This window comes from Littorina saxatilis, linkage group LG11 (genome assembly GCF_037325665.1).
Source record: "Littorina saxatilis isolate snail1 linkage group LG11, US_GU_Lsax_2.0, whole genome shotgun sequence".
Classification (NCBI taxonomy): Eukaryota; Metazoa; Mollusca; class Gastropoda; order Littorinimorpha; family Littorinidae; genus Littorina; species Littorina saxatilis.
In genome coordinates this window covers 25092310-25109898 of record NC_090255.1, presented here as the reverse complement: position 1 = coordinate 25109898, position 17589 = coordinate 25092310, and the positions used below count along the sequence as shown (strand labels likewise).

Genomic DNA, 17589 nt, shown 5'->3' with positions numbered 1-17589 from the left:
ATGCATGCATGTATGTATGTATGCATGCATGCATGTATGTATGTATGTATGCATGCATGCATGCATGTATGTATGTATGTATGTATGTATGTATGTATGTATGTATGTATGTATGTATGTATGTATGTATGTATGTATGTATGTATGTATGTATGTATGTATGTATGTATGTATGTATGTATGTATGTATGTATGTATGTATGTATGTATGTATGTATGTACTAGATGAATACCCGCTTCGCCGGGCCCGGGTACGGCTTCGCCGGGAAGAAGTCGAGCCGAATACCCGGCTGTGCCGGGGACCCGGCTTTGCCGGGTGTACGCTGGCTTTGCCGGCGCACCGCACGAAGGAAGGGAGATAAACGCGCAAAACACTGGAGAAGAGTCTAGACTGGTTTGTGTCGTGTGTGGTATGTAGACCAGGTCAGGGGTCAAGGTTAGGTCAGATCGCGTGAAGGATTGTGGTATAGATACAGTTTTCACCGAGCTGCAGTTCGCCGATTCGGAGAAGACGATTTTACATTGTTCGGTTTCGTAGCTCCAGAAAAATAGATAAAGAAGATACCAAAGGAGATTTCCTACAGGTTAATCTGCACAGCGTGTTTCCAGTGTCTGCGCGAGGGAGCGCAGCGCTGTCGAAAGCGCAGTGTCGATCTGGCCATCTCAGGCAGTCGTGTAAGTAAGTAGGCTATAGACAGACAGATGTAGATCAAGTGTCTCGCACTCTTGCACCGTGTCACCTATGCCGACTGTGTGTGTGTATGTGTGACGGAGTGATTGAGTTTGTGTTACTGTTTGTTGATTTCTTACGTGAGCCTTGAAGGCTTCGCCTCTTGTTTTATTTTATTTTATTTTTTATTTGTATTTTTTATTTTTTCCCCAAATGTCAAAAATAAGTGTAGGGTCGCGTGAAAAAATAGGGTCGGTCGGGATACCGTAAACAGACTTTTTTTCCCCCTTATCAATGAACCTTCACTGTGCTTCGTGGGTCGTGGACGACCCGACCCAGAGCCTCACAAAATCTTCTTTATCTCTGAAACTATTTGGAGTTTTGAATTGAGACTTCATGTAATCTCCAATCACCATACGACCTTCCCATTGCCCAACTTTTGAAAGATTATCTTTCTAACCAAACAAATAAACGGTGACGTAATTTGAACTACTGTCCGGGTGGACGACCCATATGGAATTACGTAAGGAATTTTACGTTGTTTATCCTTATGCGGATGGCGTGGGTCGTGTACGACCCATACTTTTTACGTCGAATCCTTCTTTGGAAAGTGTGGGTCGTGTACCATCCGTACTGTGTAATCCAAAGCGTGATCCGTTGAAGGTTAAACGTTCCGTTAACTATATCATTCTTGGTTGTTTGTTGTTGTTGTTGTTGTTGTTGTTGTTGTTGTTGTTGTTGTTGTTGTTGTTGTTGTTGTTGTCGTTGTTTTGTTTGCTTCTTGATTTTGGAACTTTCGCAGTCTGTGTCGGATAACAGGTGAACACATCAAACGGAACCCGAGCCGCCAGCATCTGCTTCCCTGAGAGCGTCAACCTCGACGATCACGTCACCCAGGTGTTCCGCTGCCTGGAGCTTGTCTTCTTCATTGCCGTGCTCCTCTTCGTCGTCTGGGCCAACAGACGCATCTGCCTCATCATGAAGCTCTGCGACAAGGCCATAGTGTCCGACGTGCATGGCACCTTGTCACCGACAGGTGTTTCGAGAGGCAGAGCAGCAGAGCGTGTTAGCGGAGCGGAACCGCGACAGCGTGAGTCTCGCCTTTTCCCGTTCGAGAGATACTACGGGATCCCCACGACGCTTTCTCAAGAAGTGTCTGTGTACGAGGAGTATTTCATCGTCAGGTAAGAGCTTCTTCTGGCTGCGTCTGCCATACTTCGTCAAATTTCGATATCACATTGAGGTCAGAAACAGCAAGTCTTCGTTCTCAAGACAGCAACGACGACAACGATGAAGAAGAAGAAGAAGAAGAAGAAGAAGAAGAAGAAGAAGAAGAAGAAGAAGAAGAAGAAGAAGAAGAAGAAGAAGAAGAAGATGACGATGACGACTGTGACGACGACGACGATGACGATTCATTGTTATTATCTATGTGGCCAGGTACAGTCTACAGAAGCGGCGGATGAGCATGAGCTCCCACGGCAGCAGGGGCCGCAGAGTGGTGGAGGTGATGGGCCCAGTCAGGAGCACAAGCGTCCCCTCTAACATGACACGGCGCAACAGTGGCACCTCCTATATGCAGGTCGACACAAGGTCGGCCTCTCTTCCCATGCATAACCTGGGCTCCGGGCTGTGTGACCTTTCTGCCTCTACCAGTAAGAGAAGCAGCACGACGTCTAAAGCCAAGTCTGGTTCAAGTTCTGACAGGAGCATGACTTCAATCCTACCCGGTACTGGGAGTCCCTTAGCCACGCGAAATAGTTTGACCCCGTCGCATAGAGTCTTTTCCGGTCTCATCCAGGACAACAAGACCAGCATGGAGTTTGCCCGCAACCCCAGCTTTTCAGTTGTTTCCGAGGAGGAGGAGGAGCATACCAATTCCCACCCCGGCCCCAGCTCGCAGACGGACTCTAGAAAAATATCGCCTCTCACAAAAGTATTCAAAACGATGGAGTGCATTGACGAGAGTGAAGATTGGAAGAGTGGGAGAGCTGATGAGTCTGACAGTCCCATCACCTGCATTACCAAGTCCGTGCAGTTCGTGATCGAATCTCGTGCTAACGAAGCCGGTAATACATCCACACACGAAGAAACAATGCAGGAGTCTGTAAGCGGCGTGGACCAACAGGAGTCTGTAAGCGGCGTGGACCAACAGGAGTCTGTAAGCGGCGTGGACCAACAGGAGTCTGTAAGCGGCGTGGACCAACAGGAGTCTGTAAGCGGCGTGGACCAACAGGAGTCTGTAAGCGGCGTGGACCAACAGGAGTCTGTAAGCGGCGTGGACCAACAGGAGTCTGTAAGCGGCGTGGACCAACAGGAGTCTGTAAGCGGCGTGGACCAACAGGAGTCTGTAAGCGGCGTGGACCAACAGGAGTCTGTAAGCGGCGTGGACCAACAGGAGTCTGTAAGCCGCGTGGACCAACAGGAGTCTGTAAGCGGCGTGGACCAACAGGAGTCTGTAAGCGGCGTGGACCAACAGGAGTCTGTAAGCGGCGTGGACCAACAGGAGTCTGTAAGCGGCGTGGACCAACAGGAGTCTGTAAGCGGCGTGGACCAACAGGAGTCTGTAAGCGGCGTGGACCAACAGGAGTCTGTAAGCGGCGTGGACCAACAGGAGTCTGTAAGCGGCGTGGACCAACAGGAGTCTGTAAGCGGCGTGGACCAACAGGAGTCTGTAAGCGGCGTGGACCAACAGGAGTCTGTAAGCGGCGTGGACCAACAGGAGTCTGTAAGCGGCGTGGACCAACAGGAGTCTGTAAGCGGCGTGGACCAACAGGAGTCTGTAAGCGGCGTGGACCAACAGGAGTCTGTAAGCGGCGTGGACCAACAGGAGTCTGTAAGCGGCGTGGACCAACAGGAGTCTGTAAGCGGCGTGGACCAACAGGAGTCTGTAAGCGGCGTGGACCAACAGGAGTCTGTAAGCGGCGTGGACCAACAGGAGTCTGTAAGCGGCGTGGACCAACAGGAGTCTGTAAGCCGCGTGGACCAACAGGAGTCTGTAAGCGGCGTGGACCAACAGGAGTCTGTAAGCGGCGTGGACCAACAGGAGTCTGTAAGCGGCGTGGACCAACAGGAGTCTGTAAGCGGCGTGGACCAACAGGAGTCTGTAAGCGGCGTGGACCAACAGGAGTCTGTAAGCGGCGTGGACCAACAGGAGTCTGTAAGCGGCGTGGACCAACAGGAGTCTGTAAGCGGCGTGGACCAACAGGAGTCTGTAAGCGGCGTGGACCAACAGGAGTCTGTAAGCGGCGTGGACCAACAGGAGTCTGTAAGCCGCGTGGACCAACAGGAGTCTGTAAGCGGCGTGGACCAACAGGAGTCTGTAAGCGGCGTGGACCAACAGGAGTCTGTAAGCGGCGTGGACCAACAGGAGTCTGTAAGCGGCGTGGACCAACAGGAGTCTGTAAGCGGCGTGGACCAACAGGAGTCTGTAAGCGGCGTGGACCAACAGGAGTCTGTAAGCGGCGTGGACCAACAGGAGTCTGTAAGCGGCGTGGACCAACAGGAGTCTGTAAGCGGCGTGGACCAACAGGAGTCTGTAAGCGGCGTGGACCAACAGGAGTCTGTAAGCGGCGTGGACCAACAGAAGACCTGTCAGGAAGACAGTGACAGGAACTGCAGCGCTTCAAGAATGACAGAAACTCACCTCACTTCTTGTGTAAGGGGTGAACACGAGCAGACTGCTGATGGAGAAAATACACAGAATAATGCCATTCTAGACGACGATGACTTACCAGGCGAGCGTCCTATTTGTCCCAGTAACATACAGAACAGTGCCAGGTCAGGAAGAGACATGCCGCGCGGTATACAACAGGAAGAACAAAGCGGCACAGGGGATTACAGAGACAGTAAACTTAAAAAGTCAAAACTGCCCCAACCAAGGCATCATAGACTGTCCAGCCATATCCAACACCAGATAGACAAAAGGCGCACTCAAGAGAAAAGCGGGTATCCAAACCAAACGCAGGATTCAACGCTGACCGCCGTCAGTGGGAGTAATAATAATCTGGCGGAGGCGACAAGTGGAAAGAAAGACCCAAAGCATGAGCAAAGAACACTGCCAAGGACCTCGACCATCCCAAGGAGATTGTCATGGACTTGTTATTGCTGCCCAATCCAGTGTTGTATCCATTATTCTGCGACAGAACAACTCTCATCGGGGCATACAAGAAGTCTCCAGGTTTCCAAAGAAAACGGAGAGAATTCAAGGAATAAGATGAGTGTCAAAGTTGACGCGCTCAGCATGAGGGAACTTAGCAACAAAGAAAACAATGAAGGAAATAAAGCCAGCTACCAATGTCATGGGGCTTCCAAGCGTCACCACAAGACCACAGTCAACCGTCTCTCTGATCCTGCGTTGCCAGTTGACCACCACACACACGCAGCCAAACATCTGACCGAGAACAAGATCTCTGGTACTCTTGCACAGACTGAAGCCGCTTGCAGGCAAACAGATTCAAATGTCAAAGCTTCCGAAGCTTACACTAATCCGTCACCAAGACAAGTATCGTGGGCTTTTATTTGTAGGTGTTCAGTATGCTCTTTTGAGAACAACAGACCCGAGACAAGGGAATCTGTGCAATCTTCCAGCGAAACGGTTAGGGCAGAGAACATTTTCGGCGCCAGAGGGAGCAAGTCTTTCCAGTTCCACAAGGAAACTTGTAAGGCAGATCATAATTTAGATGCCAAGGAAATTCAACCCCAAGGCGACTCACTGCAGAATGCACACAACCTTGATCCTACAGAAGGAAAAGACATTGCAAACCTGCCGATCTTAGTAGACGTGCCCGAAGCTCATGGACAATTGCAAAGCAAACCTGGCATCAAGCGTAAAAGCACTAAACACACATCTAAAACTGGATACAAACCTCATGCTCAAGGCAGCAAAACGGAAAAGGTCTTTTACTCCGCAGAACTAAACAATTTCATTATTTTGACAGCAGTGAATATTCTGCAAACTGAAGAAGAAAGTTCACACTATGCACAGCATTCAAAGTGGATCAATCAGATTCCGCTGCACGTCCAAAATCTAAACCAAAACGAAATGTCAGAAGGCTCTTCTCCGGGTACAAAAAGCAACCCGACAACCCCCGAACAACACAAACATAGCAACCCGGAAGAAGAAACCAAACGGGCGAGTCCAAAAGAACAAGATGAGAAAAGATTGAGGGAAATGGAGAGAGAACGCAAATTAACTCATGCAGGAATTCAAGAAGAAGGAGGAGGAGGAAGAAGAAGAATGGTTCTCATATCTGACCGTAGTGTGCCTAATATCACATCGTACGGACAAGCCAGCTCCAGTTTCAAAAGCGAACAATTCAGTCGCTTTTCCAAAGGGTCTGGAGTGTCCGGCCTATTGTCGCAGATCGACTTCATCGGATGCTGCGGAAAATCTCACTCCCACCACTCAGAGGAAAACCTCAGGGGTAGGTTTTCACAGCAGTCACATAAAGTAATGTTAGATCAGGGAAACCAGGTCGACCCGATTTTTTTTTTACAAATCTGAAGAAAAAAGAATAGAGTTCACATAAATGAGGCATTTGGCGCTACATACCCTATACAAAATAACGCGTCAGGTGAGGGGGTGGGGTGGTGGTTGGGGGGGGGGGACTATACCTACTGATCCTGCGTTTGACTATTTTGCTCTAATTCAAAATATATTTTTGGCTACTACATATCGTCCATATTGTTAATTCATGTCGACGTTATCATTTGTATGTGGGTGACAGAACCCCAGGATCCAACATGATCTCTTCTCGTGGTATTAATAGTCGGAACATCAAATGAATTGACATTCGTTCCATTCTCTCTTTTCAGAGAGGGTCCGCATGTTCCTAACCACCAGAATGTCCAGTGAAATAACCTTCGCTCTCTGTTCTCTCTTCAGATAGGATCAGCATGTTCTTATCTCTTCAGATAGGATCACAATGTTCTTATTATCCACCAGAATGTCAAGTGAATTAATCATCGCTCTCTGTTCTCTCTTCAGGGGGGGTCAGCGTGTTCTTATCTCTTCAGATAGGATCAGCATGTTCATTTCCACTAGAATGTCAGGCAAATTAACCCTCGCTCTCTGTTCTTTCTTCAGAGATGGTCCGCATGTTCTTAACCACCAGAATGTCAAGTGAATGAACCTTCGCTCTCTGTTCTATCTTCAGAAGAACGTATGGCCAGCATGTTCCCCAACGTATCCAGCCCACGCGTGCTGACCGAACCTTCCACCTCCCGCGATAGCATGATGACCAGGGTCAGTGAACGTTTGACCAGCGGTCCTCCCAGGCTCGTGGTCACTGGAATCAATCCTGATGAATCCTCCAAGCTCACCTGGATCCCGTTGGGATTCTTTTCTAACAGGGTAATTGTTCTTTTTCTTCTTGTTAAGAATCTTGGCTGGGAGGACGCCCCGGAATAAAACCCTGAGAGCATCGGAACTGTAGTGACAAAATCCTCAATATTGCAGATACATTTACTCTGAAGGTTTTATTGTGTGTGCCGATGCCTGACACATGCCCCTCAAAAGTCATTAGTCACGCGTCGGGCACAGACTATCAGGGCAACTCTTGTGTTTGAAATCTCCCCTTCACGTCTATTTAATTGTAAGTGGTTCTTTAATTGTGGTAGTGGTAAAGTCTTGTCAGACTTACCAGATTTTAGTTATCGTGTTTGGTTGGAGGTCGGGGGGTGGGGAGTTCGGGTGTCCAAAACGTGTGGTTCCGATTTAAGACCCCTCCATTTTTCGACCGTTTTTTTGTGGACATTGTCAAATTCGCAACTGGTAGATTCAACTATTTTTTTTAAAGCATTGCAAAACAAGAAGGTTAACTAATTCCAATAACTACACGCACCCACGTATACCCGCTCGCCCCCCCTCCGTCCCACGCACCACATCTGTTCCAAAATGGTTGAATGGTCTTTATTTGTATTGCGATGATGCGTCTATTGGGGATTTGCCTTTCTTATTACTTGCATCGGTCTCGAAGAGCAATATCAGCTGATGTCATGAGACGATAAAACATGTTTACCAACCAACCAACCAACCAACCAACCAGTCTTTCTTATTTTCTATTTAGGTGAGCTCTGTGCAAGAGAAACAAGTTCAAGACTCACAAACCACGCAACTGTCTTCAAAACCCGAAGCACCAATGACCAAAACCTCGCACGGGCCAAGGTACAGCTCACACAGTCTTGAAACAATTAGTTGTTGGTTCATCTGAGTAAACATATTTAGAATAATGTTCCCCCGTCCATCCATCCGTGCGTCCGCAAGAGAACAAACATCTTAATGTTGAGGTTTTCTCGGATATTTTTGAAGCTAGAACTTTGAAGCTGAGCAAATTTAGTACAGTGAAAGTGAACTGAACTTACTTGTGAAACTAAAGTGTATCCTGACAATGTTTTTCTGCAATCTTGTGAAACAATCTGAGTATTCCTTGATTGTATATATGATTTGTTTTGTTTTGTATATGTGCATGCTGTACGGAATTGCTTCCCTTTGCTCAGGATTTAGAAGGCGGTTTGTAATGTGTGCGTTGGGGAGCATTGGGATATATAGGAACACGGACACTGCATGGCTTTTCCTACACTCCGTTGTCAGAACACGGACACTCTTTCTTCTCGCGTTCAAATGTACTGATACGTTGCTTGCTTTCACGCCAGTTATATTTGGGCTTACATCTTTACCCAAAGCTTGCCCGGTGTGGGAACACTGTCACCCCCCGCCCCCCTACCCACCTCGTGTGGGAACAATACAGCCTGTCCTAAACTCGGCGAAGTTGACTACACGAAATATACTGCACGAAGCTTTAGCACTGAGTTTTCGGCAAAAGACTTCGCGAAGTCGACTTCGGGCTCGAGTAAGGACCACCTTAACACTGAACATCTTTCCCCACAGCCAAGGGAGGAAGGACTCGGAGAAGGCCAAGAACCGCGCTCGCTGCGTGCTCGTGCTGGTGGTTCTCTTCGCGGCTCTGCACCTTCTGCCTCACGGCATCTTCGTCGTCTACGTCATCTTCCAGGCTGATCCCATCACACCCTTTTTGAAGGCTCAGTCTTCTCTCTGGTTGTCTTTGATATACAGGTAAGCCCCCCCCCCTCCCCCGTATCAAAAAAATAAATAAAAGAAAGACTAAATAAAGAAAAAAAGAACCAACCAAACAAACAAACACACAAACATACAACAGAACAAAACTTACACAAAAACACGTTTGTTCTGCGATGACAAGGCCCGTGCAATAAAAAAAAAAAAATATTTTTATTCTCCTCAGTATTTGGTCAGGCTCACGTGACTTTTCCTTGGTGGTAGCTCGTGCAAGTTGTGTCTCCTGGATGTCGAAGGGTGGATGGAGATGGTGCGTTATTCATAGGTGAACAAAAGGGCCCCAAAGGGTTTAAAATCGTGATCGTGATTGGCGTTTTTTGACCTTTCTGTGACCGTGATTGCTGAAATTTTTATTTCTGTGATCGTGATGGGACTTTGCCTGTGATCCGTGATGACAAAAAAATCAAGTCTCGTGATCGTGATCGTCATTTGTTTTTGTGATCGTGATGGGCATTATTGCAATGCATTTTATTTTCAGCGTACATTTTTCACAGCTGTATCACTCTATGATCCTCTATTCGTCAAGGTGTTTGTGATCGTGAAAACAAAAATCAAGGTAACTGTGATCGTGAAAGCTAAAATTTCCCTTCCCGTGATCGTGATGATACCCCCCCTTTGGGGCCCTCATAGGTTTTCATTTGTCTTCAGTTTTAGTAGCACACCCTTTATTCTTAATTCATTAATTTATGAACAAGAACAACTAGTTTGTTTGTCGGCCTTAATTTACAAAGCAGACATTTTTCTTGAAAGCCTGCATCAAAATGACAAAAACAACAATGTAGAAAAACGTGCATGTAAAGATTAAACTCTGGAGTATAAACATCGTGTATAGTAGCCTACTTTAGTAAAATATAAAAATATCATTTGTCGTCTGAGAAGTGAAATTTGTGAATCAAAATGCAGCGAGCCAGGACACAGCTCTCTGTGATGACGGGTCCAGTTTCAGCTTCCACCTTTGAGGAACAGATAAAAATGAATGTTGTCATATCGCTCAGGGCTTCCAATGGACGCCCCTCCTAGAGGGTCCCGGGACCCCCACTTTCAATTTTTAGAGGGTCCATGGACCCCCGCTGCAGAATTTTAGAGGGTTCCAACGGTCCAAAAGCCAAAACTTCCCTGTGTACTTATAAAACATCGTGGTCACGTATAGTGTGCTGTGTACAATAGCTGACAATTGCAGTCTGAACAGTATCTACGGTTCGCACGATAAAGAAAATTCAGTGTTTTCCAGGACCCGCTCTTTTAAAGTGTAGTCTAGTGCGTCCCGGGACCCCCTCCATACATTTCTAGTACGTGTTTTCGGCTTTTAGTGCGTATAGGACGCAGGCACGCGCACTATGGGGAGCCCTGTCGCTGGTTTTTTTTTTTCCTCTCCACTGAATCACGATTTCCTCGTTTGTCTTCCAGGTCCTTCTTCCTGAGCTGTGTGTTCAACCCCTACGTGTATTTCCTCAGCGACAGCCGTGTGACACATCAAGGGGAACGCGGGAGGCTGCTCAAAAGCAAACCTGCCGTACTGGAAGCCGCAATTCCGTCGAGTTGCGAACCGCCATCCAGTCAGCACATAGACATACAGTGTTCTAGATTATCGAACGTGTAGCAAAAGACTTGTACGTGTACGTGTAGAAATTGCGTCACCCGTGACTCACTTGTTTTCTCCAATGTTCCAAATGCATACGTTGTTTTGCTCCCACCAAGACTGCAGATCTTGGCAAACGCGTGACGTCAAAACTAGATTTGATGACGTTACCCGTACACGTGCTGAAAAGTGCCTCATCAAGATCTTGCTATTACCTTCCTCCAGCGTGAACCGTCTGGTGAACCACCGCAACTCTGCACATGTGCAGCCTCTTCCATGGGATAACAGCATCTCTCCTCTTGGATTCATACTAACAATCTACAGCCTAACTGCTTTTGGGGCCGCGTGGCGGGATTATTTTCAAATGAATTACTTTTGCAGATTGGCATAGGTGTCCGTTACGAAATAAATTCAACAATACATCTTCAACTCACCATTCCATGCAAAACCTTGGACGGATCTTTGATGACTTACAAGTTGTATGTTTTTCATGGGAAAGAAGGTTTGTCGTAAAGATTCATGGCGATCATCCTTTTTTGAGGATGAAATTGAAAGTCGCTTGTTCTGTTCAATGCTTGTTATCCTCTCAGGTGCCAGGAGAAAGGTTCCGTACAACTCTCGCTTACTCCATTACACATTTCGTATGCATAAAGAGCGATTACCACCAATCCACTCAGAAGGTCAAATACATTACTTAAACCACGATAAAGCTAATATCTTTAATAATCAGTTTATTCTGAATTCGTCCATTGAGAATCCAGACGAGGAACCTCCCGAAATCCAAATTTCTGATTGTTCTATGAATAATTTAGTCTTGTCAGTTAATGAAGTAAAAGATGTTATTATACATTTGAAGAAGACGAAAGCTGCAGGTCCCGATTTAATACATAACCGATTATTAATTGCGTCTGTGGATGTTGTATCAGAACCCCTTTTAAAAATATTTAATAGAAGTTTAGTTGAAGGAAAATTTCCCGCCTCGTGGAAACTAGCCCATGTTACTCCAGTATATAAAAAAGGTCCAGCAGAAATGTGTAATAATTACCGTCCTATATCATTACTGAGTTGTGTTGGTAAGGTGTTAGAAAGATGTGTTTATGTACATGTTTTTGATTTCTTAAAGGCAAATCACATACTCATTCCACAGCAGTCTGGTTTTTTGCCAGACGATTCATGTGTATTCCAATTGATTTCGATTTACAATGAATTTTGTTCCTGTCATGACAGAGGCATTACGACCCAAGCTGTATTTTTTGATGTGTCGAAAGCGTTTGATAGAGTGTGGCACAAGGGTCTTTTGGCCAAGTTAGAAGCGGTGGGCATTAGAGGTCGGCTATTATTATGGTTTTGTGATTATTTAACAGACCGCAAGCAAGTTGTTGTAATTGAGGGAACACAGTCTAATGTTAAAAAGATTCCTGCCGGTGTTCCACAAGGATCCGTGCTAGACCCGCTCCTATTTTTGGTTTACATTAATGATATTGTAAAGAATATTGAATCCGGAATTAAGTTGTTTGCTGATGACACAAGCATGTATCTTGCATTAGAAGATGTAGACAGACGAACCAATATATTAAATCAAGATCTTGATAAAATTAGTGCATGGGCCAATAAATGGAAAGTTAAATTTAACGAGACTAAGACTGAATTGCTAAATATTCAACGTGATTTAATCCCCCCTCAACCCTTGTTTTTCAACAATGTCTTTTTACAAAATGTAGATCAACACAAACACCTTGGAGTGATTTTACAGAGCACCTGCAAGTGGGATGCCCACATCCAAAGTATAGTTAAAAAAGTGAATTTACTGATTAATTGTTTACGATTTTATAAATATAGATTAAGTCGAAAAAGTTTGGAAATAATGTATAAGTCTTTTATTTTACCCCATTTCGACTACGCAGATGTTGTTTTGGGATAATTGCACTAAGATAATGGCAGATCCTTTAGAAAAATTACAATTAGAAGCCCTACGAATTATAATAGGTGGAGTTAAAGGCACTAGCCATGCAAAGCTGTATGAGGAAAGTGGGCTATGTAGCCTTGAAGAACGAAGGAAAAGACATAAATTAATTGTCTTTCATAAGATGATACATAACAAATGCCCCCAGTACTTAGTAAATGTATTGCCCCCTCTTGTAGTTGATATTAATCCGTATCATAGACGAAGACCATTAGAAAGACACGTGCCTCCTCATAGAACCGAATTATTCCGCAACTCTTTTATCCCAAAAACGACTGTACTGTGGAACACCTTACCAGATAACATTAAAATGACCACCTCCTTGAGCGAGTTCAAAAATTATTTGTCAAGTGCTGATTTTAAAGTACCATGCCATTATTATTCTGGAGAAAGATTTGAACAAGTACATCATTGCAGATTGCGTATTGGTATGAGTGATTTGAATTTTGATTTATGTAAGCGGCACCTTAAGGATTTCCCTCAGTGCGAGTGTGGTTATCCCAGCGAGACTGCTGAACATTACTTATTGCATTGTCCCATGTATAGAGATATAAGATTATTGTCCACTGATAATTTGACAAATGATTATAAGTATATCGAAATATTATTGAAAGGCATCCCGCAATATCCACGAAATGTCAACCAGACCATATTTATAACTGTACAGGACTATATTAGACAGACGGGCAGGTTCCGTAACTGAGCCTCTATATTTCACTCATAACATTTATTAGACACTGTCATGTGACATGCTGCCTGACAAATCTTTCCCCATAACCTCTCTCATGTTCTTTTGTTGTTTTTCGACTTATTAATTATGTCTCGATTTATGCGCAATGTAGTGACTTTTCCTCTGTTAACAATATGCATTAACTTTGTGCGAGTGTCTTATGTGCACTTATTACAATTTAAATGAGATCCACTCTCCTCAAATGTTGGCGCTCCAAGTCTTCTTCTTCTTCTTCTTTTCCCCTTAAGCTAGCTGCTGGCTACGGCCGGGCCGCGACGAGCTGGTTCGGCGAACGGTCGCCGACGTCATCAAATCAGGGGATTCCCCTATTAGTTAGTACACAGAACTGGTTCGGTGGAATGTTCGCCGAGCGTTCGACGAGCTGGTTCGGCGTGGTTCGGCTGTGGTCGGTGGCGGGCTTAACTCCTATTCCTGTTCTCTCGTGCCCTTTCCCCACCTCCTGTATCACCAACCCCTTCCCATTATCTGCTTGTCTGTGTATCTGTTTTGTTTTTGTTTTGTTTCTTCGTTTCCTGAAATGAGTTAATGTATTTATTCCGCCATCATGCTAACCCTTGTTTTGTAATTATTATGATTGCTTAAAATAAGCATTATATGCTTGAGTATGTAATCATCCATGCATTGTTCTTGTCATGATTAAAATTGAATAAAGTTCTGTTTAAACCAAAGAGCGATTACTTCCCTTTGGTTATTTGATATCTTAACAACGCTCTGCCTCATTTCGTTTTAGATTCTAACTGATACTTTCGAGGCGACCCTGTAACAATGTGTGTGTTGTGTGTTTGTTCTGTTTAAAACCAGTCTTGATCTCAGGACTATGTCCGGTCAAGAATAAAAGCTGGTTCTTGTTTTATGACTCTGTGCGTACGTGTAAGTTAGAGTGCCTTGGAGAATGATGAGCATAAAAATGATGAGCTTGCGGCGATCATCTTTTTTTTTAGGATGAAAGTCGCTTGTTCATTTCAATGCTTGTTATTCTCTCAGGTGCCAGGAGAAAGGTTCCGTACAACTCTCGCTTACTACTACATTACACATTTCGTATGCATAAAGAGCGATTACTTCCCTTCGGTTATTTGGTAAAGATTCATGTTGAGGATCAGGCATTGAATCGCATTGTATGTGATGTGTGATGGTGTCTGTCATTAAAACAGCCACATTAATGGCTAAACATCTCTCTTACACCAGCAAGTGCTTTCCTTGGTAGGATACTTCGAAACTGTCTTGTCATGGACAGGACATGTGCTTTTACCGTTGATGATGATGATGATGATGATGATGATGATGATGATGATGATGATGATGATGATGATGATGATGATAAGACATAATATTTTATTACAACCACGTGCAGTACACATGAATGATGCTTGGCTTGAGTACATTCAATATAATTTAATACATTCCAACACAACAACCAAACAGAGTGCTCACCGAACTGCGTGCACACACTCCCTTAAACACACACGCACGCACTGATGCAATGATGATGATGATGATGATGATGATGATGATGATGATGATGATAACCACACGCACGCACTGATGCAATGATGATGATGATGAGGAGGAGGAGGAGGAGAAAAAGAGAAAGAGGAGCGATAGGAGGAGAGAAAGAAGACATGGGTTAACATTAAAGTCATTGTTGCTACCCACAAGCATGATGACGACGAGGCAGGCCTTTCGAGCACGCCTACCTCCTAGAAAGAGAGAGAGAGAGAGAGAGAGAGAGAGAGAGAGAGAGAGAGAGAGAGAGAGAGGACCAAAGAGAGACTACCAAAGGAATCACCCAAAAAAATCAAATTAGAAAATCGCACGATGAAGAAACACAACCCGCAAGTCAGCATGTTGTGCATAGATGCTCCCCCCCCCCCCCCCCCATTCTACAAATTGGACAATACCACGTGACGCAAAGAAGAGCAAAAAGTCGCGTGGTGTCTGTCAGCTCTATGCAAATTGGTTTTTTGTTGTCCTTTGATTAGCTCCCCTAAGAGTAGCAGTTTGTTCCCACAAAGCGTGCAAAGAAGGGGAGATTCTCCTTTGGCAATCAGCTGTGTTTTGATAGAACAGAGGAGAAGACAGTTTGATGTTATTCTATTGAAAGGTGGTTGTACTCCACACTCCATGAAAACTCCTCCCACCTCCTCACACCCTCCCCCTCCGCTCCAAGACCGACTTCTCAGGGTCCTTTCCACCCCCCCCCCCCCCTCCCCCTACACCCCTACCCGCCTCCTCTTTCCGGCGCCATTTGACATCTGTATTCCTGCTGTGCACTCAAAAATCAAGTGATCCTTGTCAACTACAGATAGGAATGGGATGACACAATCCGAGGATCAAAACTTTATCCAGATTTGTGTCTGACTCACTACTTGAAACCACCTCCGGCTCGGGTGTCGCGTTGACTGGGAGCTAGAGCGCGACAACCATCCTTCCCTTGCGGTGGACCTTTTCCTTTTTCCTTTTTTTCTGTCTCTTTTTTTTTTTCTTTTTTTTTTCTCATCTAAAGTCGGGGTCAAACCTGGGCACATGTACCTCTAATGGTGTTACCGTGAGGGCGTAAAGCATTACTTAACTTCATCATCTTTGTTCTGACTCGAGCACAATTACCGCAAACAATGACAACTGATGCTTGTCACTAGAACCATCAAATCCTTGGAAGAAAAATGAGTTTGCCTTTGACATTGAACTCAGATCTAATGTCAACTGTTTTTCAACAGATTTTTTATTTTGTAATTTTTTTTTCTATTTTACCTGGGTTACATATTTTCGTTGTCATTAATGCCGTTGCTCCTGTCACTTTTCAATAATGTATTTAAATGTTATACACGATAACACTTATGTGTTATACACGATAACACTTCTGTATTATCCATGTAAGGAGGATTTTGAAGTTTATCTGGCATTCAGTTTATCTTGCTCACAGTTCTTGACGATCTTTTCTGGCCAATCTCAATAGGAAATGCCTTTATAATCATCTAGCTTATTCAACGAAGAAAAAAGTAAAGAAATAGGAAGAAGAGAATAGAAGGAGGAAGGAGTCAAAGACAACGTATTTAAAGACGAAAACAAGTCGCGTAAGGCGAAAATACAATATTTAGTCAAGTAGCTGTCGAACTCACAGAATGAAACTGAACGCAATGCAACGCAGCAAGACCGTATACTCGTGGTCCACCGCTCACGGCATAGGCAGTGAAATTGACAAGAAGAGCGGGGTAGTGGTTACGCTATGCTGCATAGCACGCTTTTCTGTACCTCTCTTCGTTTTAACTTTCTGAGCGTGTTTTTAATCCAAACATATCATATCTATATATTTTTGGAATCAGGAACCGACAAGGAATAAGATGAAAGTGTTTTTAAATTGATTTCGAAAAAAAAAAATTGATAATAATTTTTATATATTTAATTTTCAGAGCTTGTTTTTAATCCGAATATAACATATTTATATGTTTTTGGAATCAGCAAATGATGGAGAATAAGATAAACGTAAATTTGGATCGTTTTATAATTTTTTATTTTTTTTTACAATTTTCAGATTTTTAATGACCAAAGTCATTAATTAATTTTTAAGCCACCAAGCTGAAATGCAATACCGAACCCCGGGCTTCGTCGAAGAGTACTTGACCAAAATTTCAACCAATTTGGTTGAAAAATGAGGGCGTGACAGTGCCGCCTCAACTTTCACGAAAAGCCGGATATGACGTCATCAAAGACATTTATCAAAAAAATGAAAAAAACGTTCCGAGATTTCATACCCAGGAACTCTCATGTCAAATTTCATAAAGATCGGTCCTGTAGTTTAGTCTGAATCGCTCTACACACACACACACACACACGCACGCACACACACACATACGCACATACACCACGACCCTCGTTTCGATTCCCCCTCGATGTTAAAATATTTAGTCAAAACTTGACTAAATATAAAAAGGTTCAAACTACACTATACCTTCAATTTGTTTTGAGTTTTACCCAGCTGTCAGCATCAAAAACTCGCCCTTTTTTGTCAATGTCATAAGCACATTCATATCATGCAGCACAAACCGCAGAACGTTCGCCCGATGACTGGGACAAAAACTGTGATGCGGTGTTCCGGTTCTGTTTGGACAGCAGGCTCAACGCTATGTTGTGCAGATTAGCCGGTTATTGGGCGAATCGGTGGCAGCCAAGGAAACCAAACAGCTGATCGTGTTCCCAACGATCTCTGGACAAACTCCGGCGCATGAGTGGCTCGCATTTTTCACACCCCCAAGGCAGCTAAGGGATTGTCACAGCTTGACTGTGGAGCGTTTTCGGGACGGCGCCTGAGAAAAAGGGACCTATTGTGTTTTTTGTGTGTGCAAAATGAGTTTTTAATATGTCAAGAACTAGAATACTGAATGCAAAAAAACAAATTCATTTGTTATCACTTAATTTTGTGGGCCCGAACTCGACTCCGCAAAGTCTTTTGATCGAACATTCAGTGCCAAAGCTTTTTGCAACCAGCTTCGTCAAGACAATTTCGCGAATTCGATTTCGCCCAATTAATTTTAGG

General features: G+C 44.4%; 1 protein-coding gene and 1 long non-coding RNA gene across 2 annotated transcripts in view; one reads left to right on the top strand and one right to left on the bottom strand.

Moving 5' to 3' along the window:
- Positions 1–17589, bottom strand: part of LOC138980145 (uncharacterized) — a 431218-nt gene that overhangs the window by 27497 nt on the left and 386132 nt on the right. The gene's annotated exons all lie outside the window — the stretch shown is intronic.
- On the top strand, positions 6831–10773 carry LOC138980102 (uncharacterized). The gene is made up of 4 exons (XM_070352910.1): positions 6831–7022; positions 7738–7835; positions 8559–8744; positions 10173–10773. Exons 1-4 carry the CDS (start codon positions 6834–6836, stop codon positions 10363–10365), a joined length of 666 nt encoding a protein of 221 aa, XP_070209011.1. The 5' UTR covers positions 6831–6833; the 3' UTR covers positions 10366–10773.

Excerpts from the sequence above, each read along its gene's own strand:
- LOC138980102 (XM_070352910.1), top strand. The coding sequence starts at position 6,834 with ATGGCCAGCATGTTCCCCAACGTATCCAGCCCACGCGTGCTGACCGAA. Across the intron at positions 7,836-8,558 it reads AAAACCTCGCACGGGCCAAG|CCAAGGGAGGAAGGACTCGG; the intron begins GTACAGCTCACA and ends CTTTCCCCACAG. Across the intron at positions 8,745-10,172 it reads TGGTTGTCTTTGATATACAG|GTCCTTCTTCCTGAGCTGTG; the intron begins GTAAGCCCCCCC and ends TTTGTCTTCCAG.